At 38.5% G+C, this 19,033-nt stretch overlaps 1 protein-coding gene across 7 annotated transcripts in view; it reads left to right on the forward strand.

The window, feature by feature from the left end:
• The window catches only part of LOC138755510 (coiled-coil domain-containing protein 178), a 369,060-nt gene that overhangs the window by 50,424 nt on the left and 299,603 nt on the right, over window positions 1-19,033 (forward strand). For all 7 annotated transcript variants that reach the window (XM_069921624.1, XM_069921626.1, XM_069921627.1 and 4 more), the window contains 2 exons: window positions 678-831; window positions 11,426-11,521. In XM_069921624.1, coding sequence (XP_069777725.1) covers window positions 678-831; window positions 11,426-11,521 — 250 coding nt within the window. The remainder of the gene's footprint in view (window positions 1-677; window positions 832-11,425; window positions 11,522-19,033) is intronic.

Here is a 19,033-nt window from a genome sequence, read left to right on the forward strand (position 1 = left end):
TTTCATAATCAATATTTGATTTTTGTAGAGTGGAATACAAACTTTTAAATTTGGAGGAATATTTCTACTGTATTTGTAAAAATACACTTTTATTCTTTCCACAGAGTCCTTTGCTGCACAAAACATTATTGAATTCATGGTGGTTTACAACTGCCATTTCATTTGTTTCTGATTATAAACAATGTCTGAATTAATTTAGACTGTGTTAAGTCTCCCTATATCATTCTTCCTCAACAGCCACAGAATCCAAATCAATGTGATTTATATTTCTTATACAATGTTCTGAATTGAAATTTAATGTTAATGCTAATTTTGTGTTGGAAACAAATGAAGAATAATTTTATAGTGAATTATACTTGCTAGCTATTATTTAAATTGGAAAAGGCAAGTCAATGCCTTTTACTGGGAATGCTACTGAAAGATTAATATTTTGCAAGCATATTATACATGTATCCAATTACTTATGTCTTTATTATAGCTAAAATGTGGTTTAGAATTATTATATGACATTAATCTGTACTTATTATTTTTGTTAGTTGGTAAAAATTTAAAATTTAATTATTTTGCACTAAACCTTACTCAAAACCTCGGAACAAAAATCTTTTTTGAATGGGAGGAATAGATTTATATGAGAGCTTCCTAACTGCTTTATAATGAATAATTTTTCTATTTAATAGTAAGGATATAATCAGAGGCAAAACTATGTTTGAAATGTATACAACTCAGGAGCAGAAAATTCGAGATCAACTTGGAGAAGCAGAAAAATCATATGAAAGTCTAACTAATGAATTAATTGATTTGGAAGTTGAAAAGAATGTCAATGAAAACAAAGTAAGTTTTTCTTTTTAACCTATGTTGAATATTTGAATGTGGTGCAGTAGAACAGAGGGATCTGGGAATACAGATAGATAATTCCCTGCAAGTGGCATCACAGGTAAATAGGGTTGTAAAAAGAGTTCTTGGCATATTGGCTTTCATAAATTAATGTATTGAGTATAGGAATTGGAATGTATGGTAAAGTTGTAGAAGGCATTGGTGAGGCAAAATTTGGAGAATTGTGTGCAGTTTTGGTTACTTAACTACAGGAAAGATATCAATAAGATTGAAAAAATGCAGAGAAGATTTCCTGGTCTGTTGTCAAGACTTCAGGAAATGAGTTGCAGAGAAAGGTTAAAAAGGTTAGGAATATATGGAGATTTGATAGAGGTATAAAAAAAAATGAGGCAAATATAAATAGGATTTTTCCTCTGAGGGTAGATGAGATACAAAACAGAGGACATTGGTTAAGGGTTAAAGGGGAGAAATTTAGTGGGAACATGAGGGGGAACTTTTTCCACACAGAGAGTCATGGGAGTGTGGAATGAGCTGCCAGCTGAAGTGGTGAATGTGAGCTCAATTTTCATATTTAATAAAATTTGGACAGGTACATGGATGGGAGGTGTATGGAGGACTATGGACGGTGCAGGTTAGTGGGACTAGACAGAATAATAGTTAGGCACAGACAAGAATGGCCAAAGGTCTTCTTCTGACCTGTAATGTTCTATGAGCTTTGCAGAATTGTGTAAGGAAGGAAATTTTGAAGTCATAACTAATAACTCGAAAGTGACAAGATTGGGAAGTATATAGAACATAGAAGATGAATAACACAGTGCAGGAAAAGGCTTTTCAGCCCATGTGTTGGTGCCAAATGTGATATCCAAATCAAACTAAAGGAAAATCTCAACTGCTTGCACTTGAATAGATATCTCTCCATTCCCCTTGTATTCATGTGTCAATCCAGATACCTCTAAATGATAGTATCTGCTGCTACCACTGACAGTCTGGTTCCAGGTGGGGAGGGGGGTGTTGGATTGGGGGTTGTGTGTGTGTGTCAGTGTCCACGAAAACACCCATGTTGTGGCCAAAACCTAAATGGCTCCAGTTAGAGTCTGACTTGAAGGAGTGGGTTCTTAGTCGTAGACAACAAAATCAGGCTCTATCTACAGTCACCATTCAGATAAAAGCAAGACTATTGGCATGTGAAAGAGGCATTCTGGATTTCAAGGCGAGGCCCCCCTGGTTATCAAAGTTTATTAAACGAAACAGATTGTCTGTAAGAACCAGAACAACTGTAGGTGAGCGACTTCCAGAAGCTTGGGAACAAAAACAATTGATTTTTGCAGCTTCTTCGCCAATGAAATTTGAGAACTTAAAATCACACCTGCAGATATCGTTAATATTGACAAAATCCCAAGGACCATTGACATCCCCACCACAAGAACTGTGGCTGCCTGTAGAACAAAAACTGTGGCCATAACATGACTAGATGTGAAAGGTCCTTGGCTGCACAGCAAGCGGCACAAAATTGAAGCCAATGATCATATAAAAGAGTAACATTGCTGTGATAAAAAAATGCATGATACTGTGATCGTGCACTGTAACAGGAAAGGTTGGATGGACTCCAATGTTATGAAACTGTAGATGGAAATATATCTCAGGCCTAGACCAGGCAGATTTTTTTCAAAGACATCTTTACTCATATTTGATTCCATGGCAGCTCACAAAAGACTATAAATGTTGTTTGTGCCAACATTGCAGTAATTCCAGGTAAACTGCAGTCACTTAATATTTCCGTAAATCATCCATTCAAGACATACATCAGATCAGAATGGGAGGAATGGATGCAGAACGGGACTCATGAATTCACCCCAGGTGGACAGTTGAAATGAGCAACCTATATTGAATTTACGAATGGGCTGCCAGTCCGTGGGATAAGATAACACCAGAGAAACTATATGCAGTGGATTTAGAAAAGCCAGCATAGTACATCATGATGATACTGATTCCACCACTGATGACAAAAGCAATGACATGTCAGTATCGACTACAGTGATGGAAGAAATGTTGCAGGCTGTCCTAACATATTTTAATGAAGAGAATGAACAATCGGACTTTGAAGGATTCAAAGGGGTTATGGATGATAATGAAGAAGACAAACACTGACAGATATGTGGTCTCTCAATGTCTCCTTCCTGAAATAAACAACGATCTCCTTTGGGCAGCATGGTTAGTGTTGTGGTTTGCACGGTGCTATTACCACAATAGTAACCTGGGTTGAGTAACTGTTGCTGTCTGTCAGGAGTTTGTCCATTCTCTTTGGGTCTGAGTGGGTTTCCTCTACGCGCTCTGGTTTCCTCTTACTCTTTAAGAATATATTTATATATATATTCTTATATTTAGTTGTTAGATCTTTTTTTAATTTAACATGTTGTACAGCTTTTATATTTGTTAGTTAAGATGTTATATGGTTATTTTAAATTAAAACAATTAATTTAGAGCCAGTGGATGCTCAATTAAGGTCACTTTTATATTCAACCACACACACATATAAAAATTAGACTGCACATTTCTTGTAAACTTACTTCCCCTCAGCTTAAAAGCATTTGAGTGACACTTTTACCTTATCAATGTCATTCATGATTTTATCCAGCTCTATCTCTATCAAGAGCAAACAATCCAAGTTTGCCAATCTCTCACCATATACTCCATAAACCAGACAGCATCCTGGTTAACCTCTTCTGTACCCTTTCCAACACCTCCACATCATTTCTGTTATTGGACATGAGAAATACAAACAATATTCCAAGTGTGACTAACCAAAGTTTTCTTTTGTATTCAATGCCCTGTCTAAAGAAGACATGCATATGATATGCTTTCTTTATCACCCTATCTCCATGCATATCCTCTTGTAAGGAGCAGTAACTCTGAATCCTCTGCACACCAATATTTGGAGGCCTGCCATTATCAAGTAGAAACATCTTTTTTAAAAGCTAAAATAAAAAATCTTGGCAGAAATAATTGCCCAGAATTCTGCTTCATTACTGAAGCTTTGTCAGAAATACTGTACAATGAGAATGTTCTATGGGTTAATGGCCTGGCTGCAGTGAAAGTGCTGATATCCAAAGGGAAATTGAGTCCTTTGTATACTTATTGGTTGAACCGTGTTTGGAAGCTTGACATTTTTTTCCAGACTCGTGCATTTGAAAATCAATTCTTATTTTTCTTATTCACAGAATTGAAACACAATAAAAAGCACTTCTGGGTCATTTTGCATCACACATGAAATTGAACTGGGCTTTCCAGGTATCAGTCACCCATACACCCTGACGCTTTATAAAACACGATGCGAAGAACAATGTCATTCTCAATGCATGTACAACATTTATAATGGAATTTGGACTAGCTTTGTCCAAGGAGGCATTTTCAGACCAATGTTGTGTTATGAATACCTGTAATTGTTAATTACTCACCTTCAGTGTTGGGTTCTTGCATTTACCTCACCACATCTAAAACCCATCCAAACCTTCCAAGTCCCCTACCCACATCCCATTCCACAATCATGGAAAATCTAAATCATATAATCTTTCCCTCAACCACATTGAGCATATGGCTAGTGCCAATCCTGAAAAAACATTTGGTTGATGCCTGTCAGTAACCCTAACAAAATCCTGCATTTGATCCAGACGTGACCAGTCATAAAGCTGATCCCAATCCAAACTCCATGCTCACATACTGGTTCTTAAGTCAACCATTCCTCCCAGCCAACTAGCCATGCAAGGCAAATCATCCAACCCTTGCATAAATATAGGTCTTGATTCCACTCTCCCATCTTCCCCTAATCTTCCCTCCCCATTTGGAATTGCTGCCTTGCCCAACCTAGCTGTCAGCTTTCCCTATCCCTATTAATCAAATTTTTTTAAAATCCAGTTTTCTTTTGGAGGCATTTCTATCCAATTGCACACTGAAGATTTCTGTTTATAACAGTTGTATCCACATGAACCAGTTATTTAATAGCTATCAAATTCTACATATTATCCTATTATCATTGAGTTATATGGCATGGAGCAGGTCCTTCACCCCAATACATTCATGCTGTCCAAATTTACATTCTGGGTTAGTCCCAATTGCCTACATTTGGACATAATCCTTCATAACCCCCGCCCACCCACCCCCCCCCCCCAGCCATTTACTTGTCTAAATATATTTTGAATGTTGGAAATTGTAACAGCTTCTATAGTTTCCTCTGGAAGCTCATTCCAGATAAGGACTATCCTTTGAGCAAAAATGTTGCCCCTCAAGTACCTGTTAAATCTCTGTCCTCTCGCCTTCTACCTATCCCTCTAGTTATCAAAATCATGTACCCCTGGGTAAAAAGATTGTGAGCATTCACTCTCAATGCCCTTCATGATTTTATAAACCTCCTTTAGGTCAAGGTCAAGTTCAAGTTAATTGTCACATGTATTGAGAATGCAGTGATAGTCATACTGTACAAAGTACAGCAAATAAGACAGTACAAAAATGCAGTTACACAGAGGGGAAAGAGTTGGTATGAAATAAAGGTACATAATCTTACTATTTTATGTCTCATTCAGGAGTCTGATATGGAGGGAAAGAAACTGTCCTTGATCTTGGTTGTCATCAGCTCAACTTGCCTAGGCCAACCAAAAATGTCCCACATGCCTGCATTTGGCTTCAGTACCTCTAATCCTTCTCTGTCCATGTAGCCATCTAAATGTTTCTTAAAATTTGTAATAATATATGCCTCAATTGTCTCCTTTGACATTTCCCCTCAGGTTCCTATTAAATTTCTCTCCCGTCACCTTAAACCTGTTCCTTCTGGTTCTCGATTTCCCCAAAAATGCTATCTGTTCACCTGATCTGTTCTACTATTTTGCGCACCTCTATGATATTATCTCTCATCCTCCTGCGCTCCAAGGATTAAATCCCAACCCTGCTCAACCTCTCCCTATAAACCCACACCAGTGATTCCTGATAACATCCTCGTAAATCTTCTCTGTCCCTCTCCAGGTTATCGACATCTTTCATATAGCATGAGGGCCACAACTGAACATGATATTCCAAATGTGACCTCACCAATGTCATTTCAACTGCAACATGATCTCCAAACTTCTATTGACTGATGAAGGCCAATGTGCTGAAAGCCTTTTTTGACTACCCCATCAACATACGATGCCAGTTTCAAGGAACTGTGTACCTGTACTTCAAAATTACTCTGTTCCAGATCACCATCATTCACATGTTTAACTTCCCAGAATGCAATAGCTCACATTTCTTGGGTTTTAAATTTCTTCAACTATTATTCTGCCCAAATGATCCTACTGGAGTCTTTGGCAACCATCTTTGCTATGTACAATGCCAGCCAACAATTTACTCATCTAAATTATTGATATAGATGACAAAAAGCAATGGATCCAGCTCCGAACTCTGAGTCACAGGACTTCAGTTCAAAATACAACTTTCCACCATCAACCTCTGCTTTTCTCCATGAAGCCAATTTTTTTAATCTATTTGCCTATCGCTCATTGGATCCCATGCAATCTAATCTTCTAGGACAGCCTACTGTGTGAAACCTTATTGAATTCCTGATGAAATCCATATATCTACAATGACTATATCTTGGCCCTTGTCAGCCTTTTTGGTCACACTTTCAAAAAATCTCAATCAGATTTGTGAGACATGACCTCCCACTTACAAAACCATGTGGACTATCTATTATCATCCCTTGACAATCTAAGTGGATATACGTGTTTTCCCTTACATATTCTTAAATAACTTACCAACCACAAATGTTAGGCTCATTTCTTGTAGTTCCGAGGGTTTTTCCTGCAGCTCTTCTTGACTAGAGGCTCATTTGCCATCCTTCAGTCTTCTGGCACCTCACCTGTACTTAATGATGACTCAAAAGTCTCAGTCAGGGCAATGCATTTTTGTCAGTAGCTTCCCACAAGGCCTTTGGATCTACCTAATCAGGCCCTTACAATTTGTCTACTTTCACACATCTCAGGACCTTCAGCACCTTCAACTGTCATTTCTGCCTCAATTTCTCTAGTCCTTATGTCTTTCTCCACAGTAAAAATAGAGCAGATGTGTTCATTGAGGTCCTTGTCCATCTGTGGCTCCACACAAAACTAACCTCATTATTTCTGAGGGGATTTTTTTTTCTTTAGTTACCCTTTTTTCCTTTATGTACTTAAAATCTTGTAGCATTTTCCTTTGTGCTATCTGCCAGAGCTACTTTCTGTTCCTTTTTTAGCTCTCCTGATTTTAGCTTGCTCCTCAGTTCCTGAAGCTCCTCTAGGTATACACTTGATCTTAGCTGCTTATATGTGCCTAATGCCTCCCTCTTGCTCTTGACAAGAACCTGAATTTTCCTTGATATGCTTGCACGTCTTGCTCTTCACTCCACAGGAATGTGCGTCATGGATTCAATGTTAACACACTTTTTAAAAAAATCCATTTTATTTACGTTCTTCCTTCAAACAACTGGTTCCAATGAACTTGAGTCAATAGTATGTGATCTCACACGTAATTCTTCTTCCTGAAAGGATGGACAAGTGGTGGGTTAAGAGTGTAACTGGGATGGTATGAGTCTTTTACTATGTTGGCTACTTTTCCACAATAGGAGAGTTGTAGAAGGAGAAGAACCCTCTGCAATTTCTTGCAATCTCGGATGGAGCCGTTTCTGTACCATGTAATTATACATCCTAATGGGCTGCTTTCAATGGTGCACTTGTAGAAGCTGCTAAAGGATGGTGGTGACATATCAAAATTCCTCAAGTTTCTGATGAATGGAGATACTCGTGCACTTTCATGGCCATTGCATCGACATAAGTAGACCAGGACATGTGAGTGGAATTTTTACCTGATGGTCACCCCTTATCCTTCTATGCTCCAGGGAATAAAGATCCATTCAATATAATCTCTCCCAATAACTCAAGCCCATCCTCCCCACCTCCATCCCACCAACATCCTTGTGCATTGACACGTTTTCCAACTTGATGACCCTTTCTCCAGCTGTGCAGTCAGAACTCCACAATATTCCAAAAGCAGTCTCACCAACAACCTATAGTGCAGCATCATGGGATGCCAAAGATTTTATTCAGTACAGTTCCCAATAAAGGCAAGTGTGCCAAATGCCACTGTCACCACCCAGTCCAGCTCATTTGTTACTTCCTCAGAAATTTTCACAAGAACTTGTTGGTCTCACTCTTCTACAATCATCCTGGCTTTACTGTTTACTTTGTTTTACTGGCCAAAGTGCAGCACCTCATACTTGTCAGAGTTAACCTTTTGGACTCCAGCCATTTTGAACCATTCATAAGACAGTGTATGCTCCAGAATGGGTCCGTGGGTAAACTTTTATAGTACGAAGACCAGAATGAACTAGCAGGTGGCTGGGTATAAAACCAGTCCCGGAAAGCTAGGGAATGGAGTATATGCACTTATCGGTAGTCTAACAAAAAGAGGATCATGGGTCTATATGCGCTTGTTGGGAGTCCCGCAAAACCAGGACAGAGTCCAAAAGGTTAAATTCCACTTGCCATTCCTTGGTTCACCTTCTCAACTGATCTAGTTCCTGTTGCAAACGTAACCTTCCTTCCTCCCTGTCCACTATACCACTAATTTGAGTGCCATCTGCAAATTTACTAATCATGCTAACAATGTTGTCACCCAAATTCTTTATAAAGATACCAAATGACAATTGACCCAGCACTGACCCCTGCAGTGCATCACTGGTTGTTATCCCTCAGAATTCTCCCCAGCAATTTTTCCACTACTGCAAAACACAAACGAGCTGGAGAAACTCAGCAGATCGTGCCGTATCCATAGGAAGAAAAAAATAACCAGCGTTTCTGGCCTGAGCTCTTCATCAGGAATTAGGGAAATTGGGTTGATGACTGAATAAGATGAGGGATGAGGAGGGGGAAAGAGCACAGGCTAGCAGGTTAAACATATTAGATGGATACAGGTGGGAGGTTCAAAGAAGGAGATGGCAGAGGGCTAAGAAAGGCAAATTTTGGATACGATAAAGTAGGAAAGGGGTGAGGAGCTAGAGGAAATAAAAGAAAGATTTGGGTGGGGGGAGGGATTAAACAAAATTTGAAGTCGATATTAATGCTGGAGACTGCCGAGATGCAATATGCTATTCCTCCAATTTGAGTTTGGCCTAGATTTGACAGTACACAATGCCATAGACCAACTTGTCGGTGTGGCAATGGTGTATGGAATTAAAATAATTGGCCACTGGGAGGTCTTTTCTGTTCCAGTGGACAGACGAAGGTGCTGGGAGAAACAATCTCCCAGTCAAAAGAAGGCTGCATTGGGAGCACCGGATGCAATAAAAGACCTCGACAGATTCACAAGTGTTGCTTCACTTGAAATAATTGATTGGGGCTTCAAATAGTGGTAAAGAAGGAGGTGTGTGCAAGTGTAGCACTTCTTGTAATCACAGTGGTAAGTTGCAAAAGGGTGATTGGTCGAAAGTGATGGGTCATTGAGGGAGTCCCAGTGGGAATGATCCCTCTGCAAATGGGAATGGGAGTGCAAAATATGTGTATGGTGAGATTCCATTATTGATGATCATTATTATTACGGAGGATAATCTGTTTGTTGGGGGGTCATCGCTGTGTAGTTTCCTTTGCCTGTCCTTTCTACCATTCTTAAATAACTGCATACATTAGCTATGCTTCACTTTTCCAGAATTCACCTATGGACAAAGATGATTGAAGGTTCCTTTCTTGTCATGTAATAAAACAGAAACCATAATATTACATGAAATTTTAGTGTGGTAAGGCACAAACCCCAATTCTATCAGTTGGCAACCTGAACTCCAGATCCAAACCTCTGATACAATCAGCAACCCTTCAATGCCTGAAGCCCTTCTTACCCTCAGCACCCACTTGTATCTCAATTCCGAAACCTGATTCCCATGGGCCATTCTCCAACAGCCTGCAGCCTGTGTGGGTCCTTCAGCTGCTGAGCCCCTCGCTGTTCCGCTGCCATGACTACATTCCTTTCAGGTCATCTATATTTTCCTTCCCAACAGAACCGGGTGGAGGGGGGGGGTGGTATTCTCCCCATCTTTGATTGTCTGCACTGGTTTGCTGCTCACCTGGAGTCTCCAACCTCCCAAGGTTGTTGCTAGCACAGGCGCTGCCAGCATGGGAGCAGATGCAGGACTTTTATATAAAAACTCCAATGTCTTCTTTAACAGGCCGTTTAAAGTCAGTACAGAGCATCATCATTGGGTCTGGGCAGTTGGACCCTACGGAGAAGGCCTGTTTCTCTATACCCCACTTTTTCTGGATCTACATCAGCAGCAGTGCTACCTTTATGGCACCTCCACCTTTTTTTTTGATGCCAATATCTCTGCAAGGGCCTCTGCAATATCATCCCTTGCTTCACACAAGATCCAATTATGTATTTGGTCAGGCTCTGGGGATTTGTGTACTTTGATGTATGCCGAGGCTCCCAACACCACCTCCCTGGCCACTCATACAAGATCAAATACGCTGCTCATGCCCTCTTTTTGCCCTTTTGAGTTTATTTTTAAGTGTATTCTGACAGTTGTACTTATTTAAGGGAATTGCTTAATCTGAGCAGTTAAATCTGATGTATGGCTTTTTCCAAACCATCCTCAACATCCCTCTTAAAAAAAGGTTTGCTAAACTTATTTTCATTTTCTGTTATTTTTAAACATCAAGTAACCATTTTAATTTAAGTGTTCCATTTCTGCTATTCAGATAATAATGGAACATTAAAATAGTTGTATACAAATCTGCTGATAATATTGCCAAAATTAATTTCCAAAGTATGCTCTGAGTTTTTTTTAATCCACAGGTTTGAAGAATAGGGAAGACATTTGTGTCAGTTCATATATCTAATCCACTTTCAAGATTTCCTTTTAAATGTTTTCTTAGTTATTAGTTTTAGTATTAGTTCAAGCAGTTTCATAAATTCATCTTTCATCACCCAACAATCCTCATTGTCTTATTTTGAAGGTCTTAAATCGGTATCATCTCATTTTGGACATATCAACCATTACCAGTATGTTTTCCCAGTTTATCTAATCAGTGGCTTCAGATTTTGAAAACCAACATCAAATTTAAGCATGTCTTATATGAAAAAAAACAGCCCAGATTTTTTATTTCTTCATGATTAAAGGGTAATGTATCAGGAGGACCATTTGTCAGAGAAGATTTAGGGGAAATGGCATTAGAGTCAAAGGGTAAATGCAAACACAAAAATCAGACAGCAGTTGGTCAGAACCTAGAGTATATTGTCTTATAAAGTGGTGGAAGTAGTGTCAGTGAAGGAATAGGGTAATTATTTGAAGAGGGGAAATTTGTATGATTCTCTGGAAAAGGTAAAGTAATTGGACGAAAGAGATATGTTTGTAAAATGCCATGGGCATAATGGGATGTATGGCCTCCTTATATGCTACACCTCTATGATTTTTTGATTTTTGTCTATTTAAGCTTTTATGAATTGATTGTTCAAGATAATTAAAAATAAACTACTTTTAATGCTCTTTTAGTATTGACATTGGAATGTGTTTATTAGCCTTGCTTTTTATTTCAAACAGATAAAGCAATTGAAACCTGAAGTCGCAAATAAATACGCTGAGATCACTATCCTAAGAAAGTCTTGCATTCAAATTGAACAAACTATTGAAGATGAAGTAAGAGACTTTTATTTCCTTGTTTGTTTAAAAAACAACATCTGTGCAATTCTTTTCTCCATCTGTCTAAATTTGGAGCAACTTATCTTATTTCACTTCTCACTCCTATATATCCTGTACTTGGCCATTATTTACAGGACTCACAATAATGTGGCTTTCATTTTTTACAAGTAATCTTATTTATTTTTTCTCCATCTCTGAACCTAGATAGGATTCCCAATTTTTTCAGATTCCATCCCTCCAGGTCTTGTATCCAATGCACAATTCTCTGTTGTTTTTGACAGCTTTAATGTGATGACACAACTGAACATGTTTTCCTCTTCCCTCCTTTTTTAGCTGTTCAGTGAGACACTGTTCTTCCCTTTCCACCAGAACACCACCCATTTCCAAGTCACCTTCCTATGCAAATATAGAAGGTGAATTTCTTTCCCCACTTTCTATCACCCAGGTTCCTAAGCAACATCCAAATGAAGCAGAAATTTGCTGTATTTCTTTTGTTTTTGTGTATTCTAATCATTGCTTGAAAAGTGGATTCTCCAATATTGAACAGACCACAGAGAGTGACAGACCTCCAGACTGCAAGACTAATCCCAAGCTGGCATTTGCCTGTTATTTTACTTCACTCTCCTTCAACAGTCATTTCTCTCCTTGTGCTTCTAATGAACCTCAGAATTATCCCAACAGCACACTTCAACAAGGAACATTACAACCTTCTGAACTCAACAACTTCAATAATTGGCATTTCCAGGATCCATATTATTTTCCTTCAGTAATTTCAGATGATGACTCTGCTTCTCCCCTTTCTACTTTGTTCAGATCAGCTTTTGTTTCTTTAATTGTCTCACTTCCAATGTCATTTACCTTCTCCTTAACTGCTACTTATGATGTAATTTCTCCTGCTTTCCATCCTATCCAAAATTACTTTCTCTAAATCTAATTATTTGTTTATCTCTAACTTTTTTCCAGCTTTGATGTAAGGTCATTGATCTCTAAAGTCAACCCTGCTTTTCATGGCAAATAATGCCATATTGAATGAGTGTTCCCAGCAGTTTATGGTTTTATTTCTCAAACAAGTGTTGAACAATTCACCACTTTCCTTTTCTCATTCATTTGTGATGTTCTTTAAAAAAATATTATGAATCAGTTTCTCAGAGAGAGTGGTTTAGATGTTAGCCTATAACAAACCCCTGATGCTGAGAGTTCATAATTGCAAATTTTGATCTGGTTTGTCACACCAGGATTAATGATGTGAAATTTACCTTTTTTATCCTTATTTTGTATATTCTGTTTATAGCTTAGTAGTCATTAGCATTCAGAAAAACGTTTTAATATGCAACTATTATAGTCAAATTGAATGAGTGAGAGCAAGATTATCTTTAGTTTCTTGCCTTATCAGCATAGTTCTATAAATTCCTATAATGCTTTTCCATTGATTATGAAAATTACAAAATACATTGTATATTGATACTCATCTATTAAACATTCCTATATTTACCTTTGCATTCATTTCATATGCTTTTCATCTAGTTGAAAATCAGTTTTAAAGATTATCTGTGGTTGGTATCTCAAGGTCTGACCTCATAAATTGCATATTTATTTTTCTGTCACATGAACATTCGGGTGCCAGGCCATTCAGTGTGGGAAATCATGTCTGTCCATCCGTCACAATCTCTGACCCTCCGAATTGTAGTTGTTGCCTCCCCTGTTCTCCTTCGGTGAAGGCTTCATATTTGAGCTGAGACCATAGTCAATGTTGAGTTCATGATTATACAAGGGAAAAATACTGAAGTGGTTTTCTGTTGCCTTCTTCAGTTGCAGTGTCCATACTGGATGGGTAACCCTGGCCATTGGATCAGTAGACTCATCTGCCCAATGTTTTTAGTTTTTCATCTGTAAATTCCAATATGTGGAATCTGATTGTTAAAACCATCCACCATCTGCAATCCATGCCTTCACGTGACCCTGATTGGGAGGCTAAACAGGTACTACACTTTGCCCAGGGGTGACCTGTAGGCTATTGAATGGAAGGAGCACATTACACCTCCATTTGATGAGCAAATGCACAACACCAACACATAGGAACATTTTTCATTTCTCTCTTCTACCTTGTATTAATGAAAGTTGTTGAAGAGAAATAGAAAAAGACATGAGATTTAGCAGGCAATAATAGAAATGAACAGAGTGCATTTTTCCTGTTGTCCTTGTACGTACAGTTGCAGTTATTTTTCAATAACTGAGAAAGCACTGCCCATGCTGTCTTTTTGGCAGGCTTAGTTACTAAACTGTTCCATTGATGTCAGTAAGATCTTCAATTAATCTCCAAACAGGTTTGTGGATGGATGCATAAATTTTCCCTAAGAATCTGTGCCCATGTGTACATGCACAAGATAATGTAAAACATTTCAAACTAAAAATTGGATTGGCGTGCTAAAATATTTTTGGAATTAGTAGTGCTAAATTGGGTTCTCCTGAAAAAGATTTGACAATTTCACAACTGAGTTTGCAAAAGCACTTGGATGATTTACAATTAGAAAGAAATGCTTAAGATCTGTTAATGCATGGTTCCTGACAGAACTGCACTCAACTTGGCACAACTGCTCACTTTCTGCTGTGCAGGGGCCCCAAACAGTCCTTCCAAGTGAAGCAACATTTCACTTGTGAATCTGCAGGGGTTATCTACTGCATCTGGTGGTCTCTTTTACATCGGAGAGACTGGATGTAGCGTAGGAGATTGCTTTGTGGAGCACCTCAACTTTGTCCACTACAATAGCGTGGATCTCCCAGTGACTACCATTTCAATTTTCCATCCCATTCCCTTGCCAACATGTCAATTCATGTACTGCCAGACTGAGGCAACTTGTAAATTGGTGGAACAACACATCATCTTCCAACTGGGAACCCTCCAACCAGATGGCATGAATATCGACTTCTCTGGCTTTTGTTATATCATCCCCCTTTGCTTCCCCTGGCATCTCTCCATTCCCTGACTCCTTTTGCAAACATGATAAATTCAACCTAGTCCCTTATCACATCCAATTAACACCTTTTGTTGGTCTGCATTCCTCCTCCATTGTTTGAATTCTGAGACTTTCTGATATATCTTTTTCTTATCTTTCCTTGAAGAAAGGTTCAGGCCCAAAATGTCACCAATATATCTTTATCTCTTATAGATGTTGAAAAGACCAGCTGAGTTACTCCAGCATTTTGGTGTTTTTGAAGCAATCATATAAGCATCAGTACTTTATAGATAATCTCCTCATCGCTAGGCAGCAAAAACACACATTTTTGTTGTCATGGAGAAGAAAGGAACTGCAGGAAAATGAAGAGAGGTCCCAAATTTACAATAATAAATAGTAGGGAAGGAGACTGATGGAGGGAGGCATATCTTGTGAACTAGGAAACCAGGAGAATCTGGTGCAGGTGTTCTTTAGCAGGAGTACAAGTTCAAGAATAATGGATCAACATTTCAAAACTTTTATTCATATCAATGAGTTTATTGTCATGAACATAAATGCAATGTACAGAGGAACCAAAATTGCTGCAGCCAAACTACAAGAGTAAAAAAGAAATTACCCCAACATGCCAAAACAGAAAAAGAGATAATAAATATCAAAAGATAGATAAGTATATATTTTCAGTTGTAGTTAAGTGCACAAAAAAGTGTTGTTTCTGTGCAGACAATTATTTTAGCAGTCCGGGAGTAGTTTAAGGCTCTGGTAATACAGGGAGGTTCAAGAAGCTTCTAGTTGTTGGATAAAAAAACTGATCTTAAACTGGAGATGTTGGCCTACAGACCTCTGTACCTTTCAGGTGAAGGGAGCAGTAAGAGGAGATTGTGACCAGGATGATGTGGAGGCAGCATAGATCTTTTTATTGGATAGGATGTTTCTGCCTGTGATGGACTTCAGTAGTTTGAAACTTTCTCAAGTTTTTTTTTCCATTTCTGGGCTCTCATGTTTCCAAACCAGACTGTGATGCAACCATAATAAACCTTTAGAACTGTGACCGAGTATTTGTTGACATGTTGAATTGGCACAGACTTAGAAATAGAAGCACCGGTGTGTGTTTTTTTAAATTGTTTAAGAATATCCCAAATAACACCAGCATTAAAAATACTTCTGGCTCAGATATATGTCCGACATGCTTACACAGGTCTATACCTACTGTTAAAATGTTTTTTCATTCAACTCATCTTCCCCTCTGGCATATTTTACCACTGCCATTCTACAAATTTCTATCAAACACTAAAGGTTAAACTACCAATGGAATTTTAATGGTAAGGTCAATCTGTGTCCTCATCTCTTCTATATAGGATAAAGCACATGGGATGGAGGGCCCACTTGACTTCAAACTCCTCCAGATTGGAGGAATTTATTAATTTTCTTGTGGGCTGAGGAGCTGCTGAGACTCAAAGCCTGCATGGGGTGAACCTATAACTTTGTCACATATGATAATAACACTATTTCATTGTGATTATTGTCACCCAATGGAAATTATCTACAGTACACACCCTTATTACAATGTGTGCAGCATCAACTAGATATTTTTAGGCACAGGTTATAATAGTAACAATTTTCAATTTGTCTTTGCAACATGTAAGAAGAAGCCTGATATTTTCACACACTCCATAACAGTATGGATTAGAGCAGGGTGGACTTGGGGAACTGAAGGAGCAGGAAGGAAGTGTGAAGTAAGAGAAGGATAAGACAAAATGAAGACGACCAAAATCTATCATTGCACCTGATATCCACAACGGCATCTCAAAAACAGACACTGCAAGGAAGAGGGACATGACACAAGAGAGGCACACCAGGCACTAGCTGGCTGCACATTGGCATAAGCTTTGGGAAAGAATATAACGAACTGGAAGTCCAGGAATTTGAGTTGTTCCACAAAATTCAGATAAGGGCCATGATAAAGGTGCTTTAATGACCAAGGTCAATGCAGATAAACATACAACGACCGACTCTAAATGCTAACTCTTTGTGAATTCTACTGCATTCCCACCCAGACTTGTACCACAAGCAAACAATCCGTGCTTCACCTATCTGTTGTCCTTGTTAATATTGTTGCTTTTGCCCTCAGATGACTGTTGACATTTTGCCCCATAGATGTCCCTGACCTGCTGAATTCCTCCAGCAGCATTTTGCTCAAGATTCCAGCATTGACATTCTCTTTTGGCCCAATCCAGCTTGAAGTCTAGTTTTGCTACATAGGAATGGCTAGAGTTCTTAATGAACAATAATATATGAGCAGTAGCTTTATGACCTGAGTGATCTGAGGGATGCACACACAAACATATTGATGTCCTTTTTAAGTATTGTGTACATATTTGTCAGCAAATGTACAAATATTGCAGCAAAGTACATTACACCCCCAGTGTACAAAATATACAGAATGCATGAAGTCTGCTTTCTTTTGTAAGTGCAGACATTTCTTTGCTGAACCACCATTGATTCCACTTGCCCCAAAGTGTTCACATTAATTCACAAATAGAAAGTTTGTGTCATGAGCAATAGAGGATATTATTAGAATCAGACCTCTGTGATTCAGGATCTTTGGTTGTGTCTAATGGCTGATTGGAGGACCAACAGTACTTAAGCTGTTGTTTCCCACTCCCACATGTTTATGAGATTGCCACTTCACTTCCCCCTACAGCCCCTCAAATGTGCATCTGTCAGCCATCCCAGACTGTTTCATTTACCCTTGGGTGATATCTCAAGCCAGACTATCCTGAGCTACGTGTGTGTGCACAAAATTAAGGGGAAAAATTAGGTTGCAACCTCAGAGTGCAATTTCCAGTGTAGTGTGGGTCATTAAACTTACCATAAGTCTGTTGTTCTGAGCCCAGAGGATCCCAAAACCCAGGAGCAATAGATATTCAGCACGAAAAATGCTTATTTAAACAAAAGTTGCTTTTAATTATCTTTAAACATGAAAATAGAATCAAACTTTAACTTATCTCTATTGACTTACTTAACCCCCTTCTAATTGTAAGCACACGTGTATGTAATATGTGTGCAAGTTCAGAATAGTTTTTTGGTTCATGGTCCAATCTCACTTCTCATTCCTCCAAGTTCACTGGTTGCAGGCAATTCTTATACTGTGCACAGAATTTAACATTTAAAAAGTTCACCTGGCTTTGGTGCTTGAAAGGTAAATGGTTACTCCTCAGGAAGATTCTTGTCAGTTTTCAGAGAGAGATTTGTTGTTCCTTTTTAATCAGCCACTTCAGTGTCTTGGCTGACAAAACTTGCCTCTTCAGGGTTCTCCAAATGATAACCTCCTTCTTTCAGGTCACCACAGAGTTCCTTTCTGTTTTGCTTATTCCAAGTGAAATATTAGACAGCCAGTCCTCTCCTCTTGCATGAACCACAAGGGCTTTGACCAGGCCATCTTCCAAAAGGGGATTTCCATAAGCTTGCCAGCTTGTCCTGTTCTAGTCCTAGCTACTGTCTGCTGGCTGTAACACGGTACAAGTGATCTCTCTCTCTCTATGAGAGAAAGCCTGTTTGACTCTCTCTGTCTGCAAAGCCACATGATCCTCCTAGAGCAACAACATGCTTTTAGATATTACTAAAAATTGAGGAATATGGCATCATTAAGGAAAGTGGCAGAGAGGTAAGAGATGATATATAATTTTACTGAATGAAGAAACAGGCATAAATGGTCAAGTGGCCATTCCTCTGCTTCCATAATGTCCATATGTGTATGTTTAATACAGTACTCAACAGAGTGAAGGAAAAATAAGGACATGGATTTAGCAGAATATCATCAGGAAAAAAATGAATGAATTACAAAAGAAGTTAAAATACAACAGTCAGAAACTCAAGCATAATGAAATTCAGTTTCCAAGAAACAAAATAATATAAGTAAACATTTCAGATACAAAAAAAGATTGTGATTGGAATAGGGCCATTAAGGATTAGACTGGACAAAATATCAAAGGATTTTTAATTCATTATTTAATTTTGTTTTTTGCCTGGGAAATGACATGAGTTGATAAAATGAGCAATGAAATGTGTATTTCAAATGGAAGAAGGGAAGGTATGAAGTAAACAAATTAATTTCAAAGAGGATAAAATCCCAGTGCATATAGATACATGCATTAATTTTAAAAACTCCCAGAATAAAGTTGAGAGGCAATGCTCCTGATATTTAATACTTTGTTAGAGAAATTTAAGTTCTTGGGAGTCGCCATCTTGGAAGATCTTTCCAGGACCCAACACACTAATGGCATTGTGAAGAAAGCACATCAGCACCTTACTTCAGGAGTTTGAGAAGATTTGATAGAACATTGGAAACCCTGGCAAATTTCTACAGATGTGTGGTGGAAAGTGTGATGACCAGCTTCATCATGGTCTTGTATAGGAACACCAATACCCCTCAGTGGAAAGCCCTGCAAAAGGTAATGGACACAGCCCAGGACATCACAGGCAACAATCTCCTCACCATCAAGAGCATGTACAGGGAACACTGCCATCAGAAAGCAGCTGCAATCATCAAGGATCT

This window comes from Narcine bancroftii, chromosome 2 (genome assembly GCF_036971445.1).
Source record: "Narcine bancroftii isolate sNarBan1 chromosome 2, sNarBan1.hap1, whole genome shotgun sequence".
Lineage (NCBI taxonomy): Eukaryota > Metazoa > Chordata > Chondrichthyes > Torpediniformes > Narcinidae > Narcine > Narcine bancroftii.